A 17,435-nucleotide genomic window follows, 5' to 3' on the forward strand; every position below is an offset into this window, starting at 1 on the left:
CTGACATAGCGTTCATCTGTATGAGTAAAGTCTAACCTGACATAGCGTTAATCTGTATGAGTAAAGTCTAGCCTGACATAGCGTTAATCTGTATGAGTAAAGTCTAACCTGACATAGCGTTAATCTGTATGAGTAAAGACTAACCTGACATAGCATTAATCTGTATGAGTAAAGTCTAACCTGACATAGCGTTAATCTGAATGAGTAAAGTCTTACCTGACATAGCGTTAATCTGTATGAGTAAAGTCTAACATGACATAGCGTTAATCTGTTTGAGTTAAGTCTAACCTGACATAGCGTAAATCTGTATGAGTAAAGTCTAACCTGACATAGCGTTAATCTGTATGAGTAAAGTCTAACCTGACATAGCATTAATCTGTATGAGTCAAGTCTAACCTGACATAGCATTAATCTGTATGAGTTAAGTCTAACCTGACATAGCGTTAATCTGTATGAGTAAAGTCTAACCTGACATAGTGTTAATCTGTATGAGTAAAGTCTAACCTGACATAGCATTAATCTGTATGAGTAAAGTCTAACCTGACATAGCGTTAATCTGTATGAGCAAAGTCTAACCTGACATAGCGTTAATCTGTATGAGTTAAGTCTAACCTGACATAGCGTTAATCTGTATGAGTAAAGTCTAACCTGACATAGCGTTAATCTGTATGAGTAAAGTCTAACCTGACATAGCGTTAATCTGTATGAGTAAAGTCTAACCTGACATAGTGTTAATCTGTATGAGTAAAGTCTAACCTGACAAAGCGTTAATCTGTATGAGTAAAGTCTAACCTGACATAGTGTTAATGTGTATGAGTAAAGTCTAACCTGACATAGCGTTAATCTGTATGAGTTAAGTCTTACCTGACATAGCGTAAATCTGTATGAGTAAAGTCTAACCTGACATAGCGTTAATCTGTATGAGTAAAGTCTAACCTGACATAGCGTTAATCTGTATGAGTCAAGTCTAACCTGACATAGCATTAATCTGTATGAGTTAAGTCTAACCTGACATAGCGTTAATCTGTATGAGTAAAGTCTAACCTGACATAGTGTTAATCTTTATGAGTAAAGTCTCACCTGACATAGTGTTAATCTGTATGAGTAAAGTCTAACCTGACATAGCATTAATCTGTATGAGTAAAGTCTAACCTGACATAGCGTTAATCTGTATGAGCAAAGTCTAACCTGACATAGCGTTAATCTCTATGAGTTAAGTCTAACCTGACATAGCGTTAATCTGTATGAGTAAAGTCTAACCTGACATAGCGTTAATCTGTATGAGTAAAGTCTAACCTGACATAGCGTTAATCTGTATGAGTAAAGTCTAACCTGACATAGTGTTAATCTGTATGAGTAAAGTCTAACCTGACATAGTGTTAATCTGTATGAGTAAAGTCTAACCTGACAAAGCGTTAATCTGTATGAGTAAAGTCTAACCTGACATAGCGTTAGTCTGTATGAGTAAAGTCTAACCTGACATAGCGTTAATCTGTATGAGTAAAGTCTAACCTGACATAGAGTTAATCTGGCTTAAGCAGTCAGTCTAAGATTCCCCCTGAAAATTAGTCATAAGTACGCCTGTATGACATAACCCCTGTATGACATAACACTTGTATGCAATAACATCTGTATGACATTACATAAGTATGACATAAATCCTGCATGACATTGCACTTGTATGATACAACACCAGTATGACATAACCCCTGAATGACATTACCACTGTATGACACAAACACCAGCATGACATAATCCCAGTATGACATTACCCCTGAATGACAGAATACCAGTATGACATAACCCCCGGTATGAAATTACCCCTGTATGACACAGCACCAGTATGACATAACCCCCTGTTAAAAAAAACACCAGTATGACACAACACCTGTATGACAAAACACCAGTATGACATTACCCCTGTATGACACAACCCCAGTATGACATAACCAATGTATGACATTACCCTTGTATGACACAACACCAGTATGACATAACCCATGTATGACATAACCCATGTATGACATAACCCCTGTATGAAATAACCTCTGTATGACACAACACCTGTATGACATAACACCTGTATTTAACAGTCACCAGTTGTACATGTATATGGAAAGTGGCCAGTATGTTTTAAAATGAAAGCCTTTTTATCATCCTGTTAAGTTTATGAGGCAGTCATTCTCAGGTAAGAACATTCAATATTCAAATCAATCTTCCTTGATTGCCTCACAACTTTTATGTACAAGCGTCTTTTGCGCTGCCAAAGAATCTGCTTGCAGTAACAACCATAATATCTGCCGCCTACTGAGAGCATACAAATTCTAGTATAACAGTGTTGATAAGTTTTTAAAGGCAAATTTTCAAATAAAATATGTCAGAGTATGTTACAGGTTTCAAATGATAAAAGCTAATGAAATGATGGCTCAATAGTAGTTTTAATGTTGAGGTAGCAATTATAAATTTAAATATGTAGTTGAAAGTAACATCATCTGATCATTCTTCAACAGAGCGTTTCTAATAATGTGATATGTTGCAATTGTTTGGTTTAGAATGATTGTACATAGTTTAGTTGTTCTGAGCTTGTGCTTGTTATGATTGAGAAAGATATCTATGTTATAAGACACATTTGACTTACACTGATAAGCTTCAGGTTGTTTGAATGATGTTTGTGTGATGATGTTGTGCAAATTAGACTTACTCAGCAAAACATGATATTTCATGTACCAGTAGGTCATAAACTACATTTACATGCAAGAAAAATAAAATATACAATCTATATGTAAACAAATGTTAGTTTAGTCATTAACAGACTATCAGTGTTTTTGCTCTTGGTGTTTGTTTGAATTCGGATGCTACACTATCAGCTGACCAACCTTCTAAACAGTGGTCATATGCCTTCAGTGGCCACTTTGACACCCTTGACTAGCAGCTTAACACAGGTTAGACTGTTGCTCTTTTCTCACTCTCTCAAAACATGCATTTGAAATCATGCCAGTACTGGCATTGTATCTTGGATGATCTGAAGTTGAATTGTTGAAGTGAAATTGGAAAAGAAACCTGCAGGATTTGTTATGATTTGTCAGGATAGTTCATTAATTAAACAATAAAACTGACAGACAAAAGAATTTTGCCACAACAAATGTTTGCACATACTTGTGTTTACGTCTCATGTTAGTGTAGTCTAGCCCATCCTTCTCCATGACTTCCTTGTACAGCCCTTGGAGGTTGTTGTCAGGGTAAACAGAGTCGAACCCCGGAAGAGGTAGAACCACATCGTATATTGTGTACTTCCCTGTAAACAGTTGTGCAATAAAATTAGCAGTGATCTAGGAAAACTGGGATGCGTATAAAGCTTCTTCCGAAAAAAAAATGCCATAAATGCAGAAAGTGTTTTCCCTGATAAGACTGTGCAGACTACACAGGCTAATCTGGGATGATACTTTACGCACATGCATTAAAACCACTTTTCCCAACAAGACTCAAATTTTACCCCAAATATGATTGTTCATTGAGTTGTGCTCTTTGATAAAGAAAGCTGTTATTATAATCAGGGGTGCAAAAGATTAAAGTAATTACTTAAAAATTGCTTTGCAGACATATTAAATGTTGCACTGTCTTATGGTTTCCTTCTCCAAGATTATTTTACAAGATCTTTAACACATAGGGTTACAAGAGATAATCAGATATTAAACTATTGAATAGTTTTAACAAAACCAGAAAATATTAATAACACAAATTAGCCTCTTAACTATGATAATTTAGTTTTAATAAGTTATAATCTTAATTCATGATCAAATTAATTTTCATGGTTTAAAAACTCTTCTCTTTCTTCCATGAAAGGAGAACACCAGCACTGGGTGTGATATACAACACTCACCTACACTGTGTGATATACAAAACTCACATACACTGTGTGATATACAACACTCACATACACTGTGTGATATACAACACTCACCTACACTGTGTGATATGGAAGACTCACCAAAACTGTGTGATATACAACACTCACCTACACTGTGTGATATACAACACGCACCTATAATGTGTGATATACAAGACTCCACTACACTTTGTGATATACAACACTAACCTACACTGTGTGATATACAACACTCACCTACACTGTGTGATATACAACACTCACCTACACTGTGTGATATATACATATTAAATGTTGCACTGTCTTATGGTTTCCTTCTCCAAGATTTGTTTACAAGATCTTTAACACATGGGATTATTACAGATAATCAGATATTAAACTATTGAATAGTTTTTACAAAACCAGAAAATATTAATAACGCAAATTAGCCTCTTAACTATGATAATTTAGTTTTAATAAGTTATAATCTTACTTCATAATAAAATACAATTAATTTTCATGGTTTAAAAACTCTTCTCTTTCTTCCATGAAAGGAGGACACCAGCACTGGATGTGTGATATACAACACTCACCTACACTGTGTGATATACAACACTCACATACACTGTGTGATATACAACACTCACCTACACTGTATGATATGGAAGACTCACCAACATGGTGTGATATACAACACTCACCTACACTGTGTGATATACAACACTCACCTACACTGTGTGGTATACAACATGCACCTATAATGTGTGATATACAAGACTCACCTACACTTTGTGATATACAACACTCACCTACACTGTGTGATATACAACACTCACCTACACTGTGTGATATACAACACTCACCTACACTGTGTGATATACAACTATCACCTACACTGTGTGATATACAACATTCACATACACTGTGTGATATACAACACTCACCTATACTGTGTGATATACAACACTCACCTACACTGTGTGATATACAACACTCACCTACACTGTGTGATATACAAGATTCACCTACACTGTGTGATATACAACACTCACCTACACTGTGTGATATACAGCGCTTACCTACACTGTGTGATAAACAACACTCACCTACACTGTGTGATATACAACACTCACCTACACTGTGTGATATACAAGATACACCTACACTGTGTGATATACAAGACTCACCTACACTGTGTGATATACAACACTCACCTACACTGTGTGATATACAACACTCACATACACTGTGTGATATACAAGACTCACCTACACTGTGTGATATACAACACTCACCATCACTGTGTGATATACAACATTCACCTACACTGTATGATATACAATACTCACCTATACTGTGTGATATACAAGACTCACCTATACTGTGTGATATACATCACGCACCTACACTGTGTGATATACAACACTCACATATACTGTGTGATATACAACACTCACCTATACTGTGTGATATACAACACTCACCTATACTGTGTGAGATACAACACAACCTACACTGTGTGATATACAACACTCACCTATACTGTGTGATATACACCACGCACCTACACTGTGTGATATACAACACACACCTACACTGTGTGATATGGAAGACTCACCAACACTGTGTGATATACAACACGCACCTACACTGTGTGATATACAACACTCACCTATACTGTGTGATATACAACATGCACCTATACTGTTTTGATATACAACACTCGCCTATTCTGTGTGATATACAACACTCACCTATACTGTGTGATATACAACACTCACCTATACTGTGTGATATACAACACTCACCTATACTGTGTGATGAACAACACGCACCTACACTGTGTGATATATAACACTCACCTATACTGTGTGATATACAACATGCACCTACACTGTGTGATATACAACTATCACCTATTCTGTGTGATAAACAACACGCACCTACACTGTGTGATATACAACACGCACCTACACTGTGTGATATACAACACTCACATATACTGTGTAATATACAACACTCATACTGTGTGATATACAACACGCACCTATACTGTGTGATATACAATACTCACCTACACTGTGTGATATACAACACCCACCTATACTGTGTGCTATACAACACTCACCTATAGTGTGTGATATACAATACCTACCTACACTGTGCTATATACAACACTCACCTACACTGTGTGATATACAACACTCACCTACACTGTGTGATATAAACACTCACCTTCACTGTGTGATATCAACACTCACCTACACAGTGTGATATAAAACACTCACCTATACTTTGTGATATACAACACTCACCTACACTGTGTGATATACAACACTGACCTACAGTGTGTGATATACAAGACTCACCTACACTTTGTGATATACAACACTCACCTACACTGTGCTATATACAACACTCACCTACACTGTGTGATATACAACACTCACCTACACTGTGTGATATACAACACTCACCTACACTGTGTGATATACAACACTCACCAACACTGTGTGATATACAACACTCATCTACACTGTGTGATATACAACACTCACCTACACTGTGTGATATACAACACTCACCTACACTGTGTGATATACAACACTCACCTATAATGTGTGATATAAAACACTCATTTACACTGTGTGATATCAACACCCACCTTCACTGTGTGATATACAACACTCACCTACACTGTGTGATATACAACACGCACCTATACTGTGTGATATACAATACTCACCTACACTGTGTGATATACAACACCCACCTACACTGTGTGATATACAGCACGCACCTATACTGTGTGATATACAACACTCACCTTCACTGTGTGATATACAACACTCACATATACTGTGTGATATACAACACTCATACTGTGTGATATACAACACTCACCTACACTGTGTGATATACAACACTCACCTATACTGTGTGATATACAACACTCACCTATACTGTGTGATATACAACACTCACCTATACTGTGTGATATACAAGACTCATCAACACTGTGTGATATACAACACTCACCTACACTGTGTGATATACAACACTCATCTATAATGTGTGATATACAAGACTCACCTACATTTTGTGATATACAACACTAACCTACACTGTGTGATATACAACACTCACCTACACTGTGTGATATACAACACTCACCTACACTGTGTGATATACAACACTCACCTACACTGTGTGATATACAACATTCACATACACTGTGTGATATACAACACTCACATACACTGTGTGATATACAACACTCACCTACACTGTGTGATATACAACACTCACCATCACTGTGTGATAAACAACATTCACCTACACTGTGTGATATACAACTCTCACCTATACTGTGTGATATACAACTCTCACCTATACTGTGTGATATACAACACTCATCTACACTGTGTGATATACAACACTCACCTATACTGTGTGCTATACAACACTCACCTACACTGTGTGATATACAACACTCACCTATAATGTGTGATATAAAACACTCATTTACACTGTGTGATATCAACACTCACCTTCACTGTGTGATATCAACACTCACCTTCACTGTGTGATATACAACACTCACCTACAATGTGTGATATACAACACGCACCTATACTGTGTGATATACAATACTCACCAACACTGTGTGATATACAACACCCACCTACACTGTGTGATATACAACACGCACCTATACTGTGTGATATACAACACTCACCTACACTGTGTGATATACAACACTCACCTACACTGTGTGATATACAACACTCACATATACTGTGTAATATACAACACTCATACTGTGTGATATACAACACGCACCTATACTGTGTGATATACAATACTCACCTACACTGTGTGATATACAACACCCACCTACACTGTGTGATATACAACACGCACCTATACTGTGTGATATACAACACTCACCCACACTGTGTGATATACAACACTCACCTACACTGTGTGATAAACAACACTCACATATACTGTGTGATATACAACACTCACCTATACTGTGTGATATACAAGACTCATCAACACTGTGTGATATACAACACTCACCTACACTGTGTGATATACAACACTCACCTATTATGTGTGATATACAAGACGCACCTACACTTTGTGATATACAACACTAACCTACACTGTGTGATATACAACACTCACCTACACTGTGTGATATACAACACTCACCTACACTGTGTGATATACAACACTCACCTACACTGTGTGATATACAACACTCACCTATACTGTGTGCTATACAACACTCACCTATAGTGTGTGATATACAATACCTATATACACTGTGCTATATACAACACTCACCTACACTGTGTGATATACAACACTCACCTACACTGTGTGATATAAACACTCACCTACACTGTGTGATATCAACACTCACCTACACAGTGTGATATACAACACTCACCTATACTTTGTGATATACAACACGCACCTACACTTTGTGATATACAACACTAACCTACACTGTGTGATATACAACACTCACCTACACTGTGTGATATACAACACTCACCTACACTGTGTGATATACAACACTCACCTATACTGTGTGCTATACAACACTCACCTATAGTGTGTGATATACAATACCTATATACACTGTGCTATATACAACACTCACCTACACTGTGTGATATACAACACTCACCTACACTGTGTGATATACAAGACTCATCAACACTGTGTGATATCAACACCCACCTTCACTGTGTGATATACAACACTCACCTACACTGTGTGATATACAACACGCACCTACACTTTGTGATATACAACACTAACCTACACTGTGTGATATACAACACTCACCTACACTGTGTGATATACAACACTCACCTACACTGTGTGATATACAACACTCACCTACACTGTGTGATATACAACACTCGCCTATACTGTGTGATATACAACACTCACCTATACTGTGTGATATACAAGACTCATCAACACTGTGTGATATACAACACTCACCTACACTGTGTGATATACAACACTCACCATCACTGTGTGATATACAACATTCACCTACACTGTATGATATACAACTCTCACCTATACTGTGTGATATACAACTCTCACCTATACAGTGTGATATACAACACTCATCTACACTGTGTGATATACAACACTCACCAACACTGTGTGATATACAACACTCACTGACACTGTGATATACAACACTCACCTACAATGTGTGATATATAACAATGACCTACACTGTGATATACAATACTCACCTACACTGTGTGATATACAATACTCACCTATACTGTGTGATATACAAGACTCACCTATACTGTGTGATATACATCACGCACCTACACTGTGTGATATACAACACTCACCTATACTGTGTGATATACAACACTCACCTATACTGTGTGATATACAACACTCACCTATACTGTGTGAGATACAACACAACCTACACTGTGTGATATACAACACTCACCTATACTGTGTGATATACACCACGCACCTACACTGTGTGATATACAACACACACCTACACTGTGTGATATGGAAGACTCACCAACACTGTGTGATAAACAACACGCACCTACACTGTGTGATATACAACACTCACCTATACTGTGTGATATACAACATGCACCTATACTGTTTTGATATACAACACTCACCTATACTGTGTGATATACAACACTCACCTATACTGTGTGATATACAACACTCACCTATACTGTGTGATGAACAACACGCGCCTACACTGTGTGATATATAACACTCACCTATACTGTGTGATATACAACATGCACCTACACTGTGTGATATACAACTATCACCTATTCTGTGTGATAAACAACACGCACCTACACTGTGTGATATACAACACGCACCTACACTGTGTGATATACAACACTCACATATACTGTGTAATATACAACACTCATACTGTGTGATATACAACACGCACCTATACTGTGTGATATACAATACTCACCTACACTGTGTGATATACAACACCCACCTATACTGTGTGCTATACAACACTCACCTATAGTGTGTGATATACAATACCTACCTACACTGTGCTATATACAACACTCACCTACACTGTGTGATATACAACACTCACCTACACTGTGTGATATAAACACTCACCTTCACTGTGTGATATCAACACTCACCTACACAGTGTGATATACAACACTCACCTATACTTTGTGATATACAACACTCACCTACACTGTGTGATATACAACACTCACCTACAGTGTGTGATATACAAGACTCACCTACACTTTGTGATATACAACACCCACCTACACTGTGCTATATACAACACTCACCTACACTGTGTGATATACAACACTCACCTACACTGTGTGATATACAACACTCACCTACACTGTGTGATATACAACACTCACCAACACTGTGTGATATACAACACTCATCTACACTGTGTGATATACAACACTCACCTACACTGTGTGATATACAACACTCACCTACACTGTGTGATATACAACACTCACCTATAATGTGTGATATAAAACACTCATTTACACTGTGTGATATCAACACCCACCTTCACTGTGTGATATACAACACTCACCTACACTGTGTGATATACAACACGCACCTATACTGTGTGATATACAATACTCACCTACACTGTGTGATATACAACACCCACCTACACTGTGTGATATACAGCACGCACCTATACTGTGTGATATACAACACTCACCTTCACTGTGTGATATACAACACTCACATATACTGTGTGATATACAACACTCATACTGTGTGATATACAACACTCACCTACACTGTGTGATATACAACACTCACCTATACTGTGTGATATACAACACTCACCTATACTGTGTGATATACAACACTCACCTATACTGTGTGATATACAAGACTCATCAACACTGTGTGATATACAACACTCACCTACACTGTGTGATATACAACACTCATCTATAATGTGTGATATACAAGACTCACCTACATTTTGTGATATACAACACTAACCTACACTGTGTGATATACAACACTCACCTACACTGTGTGATATACAACACTCACCTACACTGTGTGATATACAACACTCACCTACACTGTGTGATATACAACATTCACATACACTGTGTGATATACAACACTCACATACACTGTGTGATATACAACACTCACCTACACTGTGTGATATACAACACTCACCATCACTGTGTGATAAACAACATTCACCTACACTGTGTGATATACAACTCTCACCTATACTGTGTGATATACAACTCTCACCTATACTGTGTGATATACAACACTCATCTACACTGTGTGATATACAACACTCACCTATACTGTGTGCTATACAACACTCACCTACACTGTGTGATATACAACACTCACCTATAATGTGTGATATAAAACACTCATTTACACTGTGTGATATCAACACTCACCTTCACTGTGTGATATCAACACTCACCTTCACTGTGTGATATACAACACTCACCTACAATGTGTGATATACAACACGCACCTATACTGTGTGATATACAATACTCATCAACACTGTGTGATATACAACACCCACCTACACTGTGTGATATACAACACGCACCTACACTGTGTGATATACAACACTCACCTACACTGTGTGATATACAACACTCACATATACTGTGTAATATACAACACTCATACTGTGTGATATACAACACGCACCTATACTGTGTGATATACAATACTCACCTACACTGTGTGATATACAACACCCACCTACACTGTGTGATATACAACACGCACCTATACTGTGTGATATACAACACTCACCCACACTGTGTGATATACAACACTCACCTACACTGTGTGATATACAACACTCACATATACTGTGTGATATACAACACTCACCTATACTGTGTGATATACAAGACTCATCAACACTGTGTGATATACAACACTCACCTACACTGTGTGATATACAACACTCACCTATTATGTGTGATATACAAGACGCACCTACACTTTGTGATATACAACACTAACCTACACTGTGTGATATACAACACTCACCTACACTGTGTGATATACAACACTCACCTACACTGTGTGATATACAACACTCACCTATACTGTGTGCTATACAACACTCACCTATAGTGTGTGATATACAATACCTATATACACTGTGCTATATACAACACTCACCTACACTGTGTGATATACAACACTCACCTACACTGTGTGATATAAACACTCACCTACACTGTGTGATATCAACACTCACCTACACAGTGTGATATACAACACTCACCTATACTTTGTGATATACAACACGCACCTACACTTTGTGATATACAACACTAACCTACACTGTGTGATATACAACACTCACCTACACTGTGTGATATACAACACTCACCTACACTGTGTGATATACAACACTCACCTATACTGTGTGCTATACAACACTCACCTATAGTGTGTGATATACAATACCTATATACACTGTGCTATATACAACACTCACCTACACTGTGTGATATACAACACTCACCTACACTGTGTGATATACAAGACTCATCAACACTGTGTGATATCAACACCCACATTCACTGTGTGATATACAACACTCACCTACACTGTGTGATATACAACACGCACCTACACTTTGTGATATACAACACTAACCTACACTGTGTGATATACAACACTCACCTACACTGTGTGATATACAACACTCACCTACACTGTGTGATATACAACACTCACCTACACTGTGTGATATACAACACTCACCTATACTGTGTGATATACAACACTCACCTATACTGTGTGATATACAAGACTCATCAACACTGTTATATACAACACTCACCTACACTGTGTGATATACAACACTTACCTATAATGTGTGATATACAAGACTCACCTACACTTTGTGATATACAACACTAACCTACACTGTGTGATATACAACACTCACCTACACTGTGTGATATACAACACTCACCTACACTGTGTGATATACAACACTCACCTACACTGTGTGATATACAACGCTTACCTACACTGTGTGATAAACAACACTCACTTACACTGTGTGATATACAACATTCACCTACACTGTGTGATATACAACTCTCACCTATACTGTGTGATATACAACTCTCACCTATACTGTGTGATATACAACACTCATCTACACTGTGTGATATACAACACTCACCTACACTGTGTGATATACAACACTCACCTATACTGTGTGATATACAAGACTCACCTATACTGTGTGATATACAAGACTCACCTACACTTTGTGATATACAACACTAACCTACACTGTGTGATATACAACACTCAACTACACTGTGTGATATACAACACTCACCTACACTGTGTGATATACAACACTCACCTACACTGTGTGATATACAACACTCACCTACACTGTGTGATATACAACACTCACCTACACTGTGTGATATACAACACTCACCTACACTGTGTGATATACAACATTCACATACACTGTGTGATATACAACACTCACCTATACTGTGTGATATACAACACTCACCTACACTGTGTGATATACAACACTCACCTACACTGTGTGATATACAAGATTCACCTACACTGTGTGATATACAACACTCACCTACACTGTGTGATATACAACGCTTACCTACACTGTGTGATAAACAACACTCACTTACACTGTGTGATATACAACATTCACCTACACTGTGTGATATACAACTCTCACCTATACTGTGTGATATACAACTCTCACCTATACTGTGTGATATACAACACTCATCTACACTGTGTGATATACAACTCTCACCTATACTGTGTGATATACAACTCTCACCTATACTGTGTGATATACAACACTCATCTACACTGTGTGATATACAACACTCACCAACACTGTGTGATATACAACACTCACTGACACTGTGATATACAACACTCACTGACACTGTGATATACAACACTCACCTACACTTTGATATACAACACTCACCTACACTGTGTGATATACAACACTCACCAATACTGTGTGATATACAACACTCACCAATACTAGCCTCATCCAGCACTACAGGCCTGGCCTTGATTGGCGCGACCTCATCCGTCAGTCCCTCTGTGTTGTCCTCAGGTTGCTCTGAACATCCCAAATTATACAAACAATATCATGATATTACAAAAGAGAGATGTTTGTAACAAATGCATGTCATTTTTCAAAAAAGCAAATGGCAATATATGCAATTGTTAGAAAATGTTTCCCTGTGACATGGACCTCACAGACATAAGCTGTCTTCCTTCGATCCCATTATCCAGCATGCCAATTAAGATGATTGTAAGTGAAAGTATTCTCTAGAGCCATGCAGAAATCTAATCAATGCTTTAAGGCGATGTTACCTTGACCTATGAACTGTTGACCTCAAAATTGCATCTTCCCTTTATTCCGAGTAACCATCATACCATCCTTGAAGGGGACATAAACTAAAGAATCACAAGCATGAGACACTTCATTACAACAAATGGCCTTTTATTAAGCCTGCCTTTAAGTCAAACTGATTGCCAAACACGACACAAAATAGAGCTTTGTCAAAGAAGTTATTAAAATATACCACCACATCACTTTCCCACAGAAATTATAAGTTCAAAAGCAAATTAATCAAGAACATGACGATAATTGTGCTTGAACATTAAGCCTTGCACATCTATACTTTCTGGTGGTTGGTGGTAGATATATTTCCAGTCTCAATACAATAGCTTGTGAAATATAGAAGTTGATGATTGCTCTGTTAATACATTTTATGCTTTTTCCATTAAATGGCTTACTTCAAAGGCACCTGACTAAAAATGTGTGGATCACTGGGAATAAAAGGTGTTTTGCAAATGTACACTTAATGGTTACAGCATATTTCAACAAGAAACCGTCGGAGACGGGTGATGCTCCCCAAAGGTTTTTTTGTCACAATATTGTACTATATATTCAGATAAAAGGAAACGTCTTGAGGTGCATAACTTTGGACAAAATAATACGATGGATGGTTTAGCATCTTAAAGGGCCATAACTCTCTAAATAAATCATCTAACCAGAACCAACAAATTACATGCGCATCTCCTCAAGGTAGTAAAGCTTCCCATAAAGCTTCATTGAATTCCAGTCAGTAGTTAGGGAGAAATAGCCCGGACAAGAATTGCACTATATGTACAGTTAATGGAAAATTTCAAAGGGCCATCATTCTGTGAAAAATCATCTTACCAAAACCCACTTATAATATGTGCATCTCGTAAAGGTAGTAAAGCTTCCCATAAAGTTTCATTGAATTCCAGTCATTAGTTGCTGAGAAAATGCCCGGACAAGAATTGCACTATATGTACAGTTAATGGAAAATTTCAAAGGGCCATGACCTTGTGAAAAATCATCTGACTAGAACCCGCTGATAATATGCACATGTCCTCTTGGTAGTGAAGCTTCCTATAAAGTTTCATTGAATTCCGGTCATTAATTGCTGAGAAATAGCCTGGACAAGAATTGCACTATATGTACAGTTAATGGAAAATTTCAAAGGGCCATAACTCTGTGAAAAATCATCCGACCAGAACCGGCTGATAATATGCACATCTCCTCTTGGTAGTGAAGCTTCCCATAAAGTTTAATTGAACTTCGGTCATTAATTGCTGAGAAATAGTCCGGACAAAAATTGTGCACGGACGGACACACGCACGGACAGACCAAGCGGCGACTATATGCTCCCCCCCAAAATTTTGGGGGAGCATAAAAACTTGAGAAATATAGAAGTAGTAAGCTCCAAATGCCGACAGCTAAACCAACCAACGCACAGCTGACTCCTTAATACCCCATCATCCTCATGGCAAACTTTGTTTGAGAAGGTATAGAAATAGACATTTCACAAACACTGGTATACATAAATGAGGCTGGCCACTGCAATGAAAGGTTCCATTGAACGTTTACACCATTATAATGGACTCTGAAATATCTAAAAGAAAATCAATGGAAAGAACTTTTCAAAAGACTCGTCTTAGGAAAACCAATTAACAGAGGGAATGACAACCTCGTTTAACGAATGTGGGACACTTTTTGGGATAAAACTCTGTCTATACAGGTCTATTGTTAAATATCTTATGATTTGTTACTACATTTTCTCCTTGCTATTTGATAAATGTTTGAAGACACTGTTTCAATGCTTCAGCACATTTGAACACTGCAATAAACAGTAGGTTGTAAAAATGTTATCTGGTCAATATGGCAGAGTTTGTGTGTTTTAAACAAAAGGGTTAAACAAGTACTAAGCTTTTATACTGTGATAAACTTTGGTTTTTTGTAGAAAAATACCAAGGTGTGCATCAATTTTTTCATTGTGACTTGGTAAAACAGCTTTATTCCTCAAAAGGCCATGACAACTTTGAGGTGGCGAGGACTTACCATTGCCTGCTGCAGTGTCAAGTGGTATGATGAGATCTCCCACCATAGGCTTCAATCCATACTGCCTCACACGCTGGGAGGTCACCAGGTTCCATACATAGCTCTGGTAGGCGTGTACGTACATCAGACGGTTGTTACGGGACACCTATGTTCAGTGGGCAGAGATCAAAGGGGCATATACAACTGATGGAAATCTTTAGTAAATAGGATATTTATCATGCTGAAACTTACCTAAGTTATAGAAAGCCTTTTCCAATGACTTGGGTTATTAACATTATATTTACCTAAACACCAATATATCATACATACAAATTAAACTCCTTGACCAGACATTAAAATCTCAATTAGCATATAGCCATATATATTAATTAATAAAATTAGTGTCAATTCACAAGAAGAAGTTAAAAGAAATACAAGGTTCTATTGCAATTTTTCTTTTTTAAGTGAAGAAATTTTCAGTCATGCAACTTAACATTATAATTCATATCATGAACGTAATCAATAAAGTTACCAATTTCACTTATCTAAGTACATGTACCATTAATAATGATTTTAATCTATGAAGTGTTTCAATAATGTTCGAGCAGTAACTTGACAGAATCTACAATCTATATGAAAGGTGATTGGTGAAGCTGCAAAATGCCTGTCAAGCAATAGGTCTCACATGAAAAATTGGTGCCGCAGCACTGGGCTCAAATTGGTGCCGCAGCACTGGGCTCAAATTGGTGCCGCAGCACTGGGCTCAAATTGGTGCCGCAGCACTGGGCTCAAATTGGTGCCGCAGCACTGGGCTCAAATTGGTGCCGCAGCACTGGGCTCAAATTGGTGCCGCAGCACTGGGCTCAAATTGGTGCCGCAGCACTGGGCTCAAATTGGTGCCGCAGCACTGGGCTCAAATTGGTGCCGCAGCACTGGGCTCAAATTGGTGCCGCAGCACTGGGCTCAAATTGGTGCCGCAGCACTGGGCTCAAATTGGTGCCGCAGCACTGGGCTCAAATTGGTGCCGCAGCACTGGGCTCAAATTCAACATAACCAGTGCCATTGTTTAAAAAAAAGAATAGA

General features: G+C 37.8%; 1 protein-coding gene across 6 annotated transcripts in view; it reads right to left on the minus strand.

Moving 5' to 3' along the window:
• The window catches only part of LOC127880661 (pseudouridylate synthase 7 homolog), a 77,932-nt gene that overhangs the window by 4,030 nt on the left and 56,467 nt on the right, over positions 1-17,435 (minus strand). For all 6 annotated transcript variants that reach the window (XM_052427987.1, XM_052427985.1, XM_052427986.1 and 3 more), the window contains exons 12-14: positions 16,374-16,518; positions 13,992-14,078; positions 3,157-3,295 (exon numbers count right to left, since the gene is read on the minus strand). In XM_052427987.1, the coding sequence (XP_052283947.1) occupies positions 3,157-3,295; positions 13,992-14,078; positions 16,374-16,518 (371 nt within the window). The remainder of the gene's footprint in view (positions 1-3,156; positions 3,296-13,991; positions 14,079-16,373; positions 16,519-17,435) is intronic.

Source organism: Dreissena polymorpha, chromosome 5, assembly GCF_020536995.1.
Source record: "Dreissena polymorpha isolate Duluth1 chromosome 5, UMN_Dpol_1.0, whole genome shotgun sequence".
Lineage (NCBI taxonomy): Eukaryota > Metazoa > Mollusca > Bivalvia > Myida > Dreissenidae > Dreissena > Dreissena polymorpha.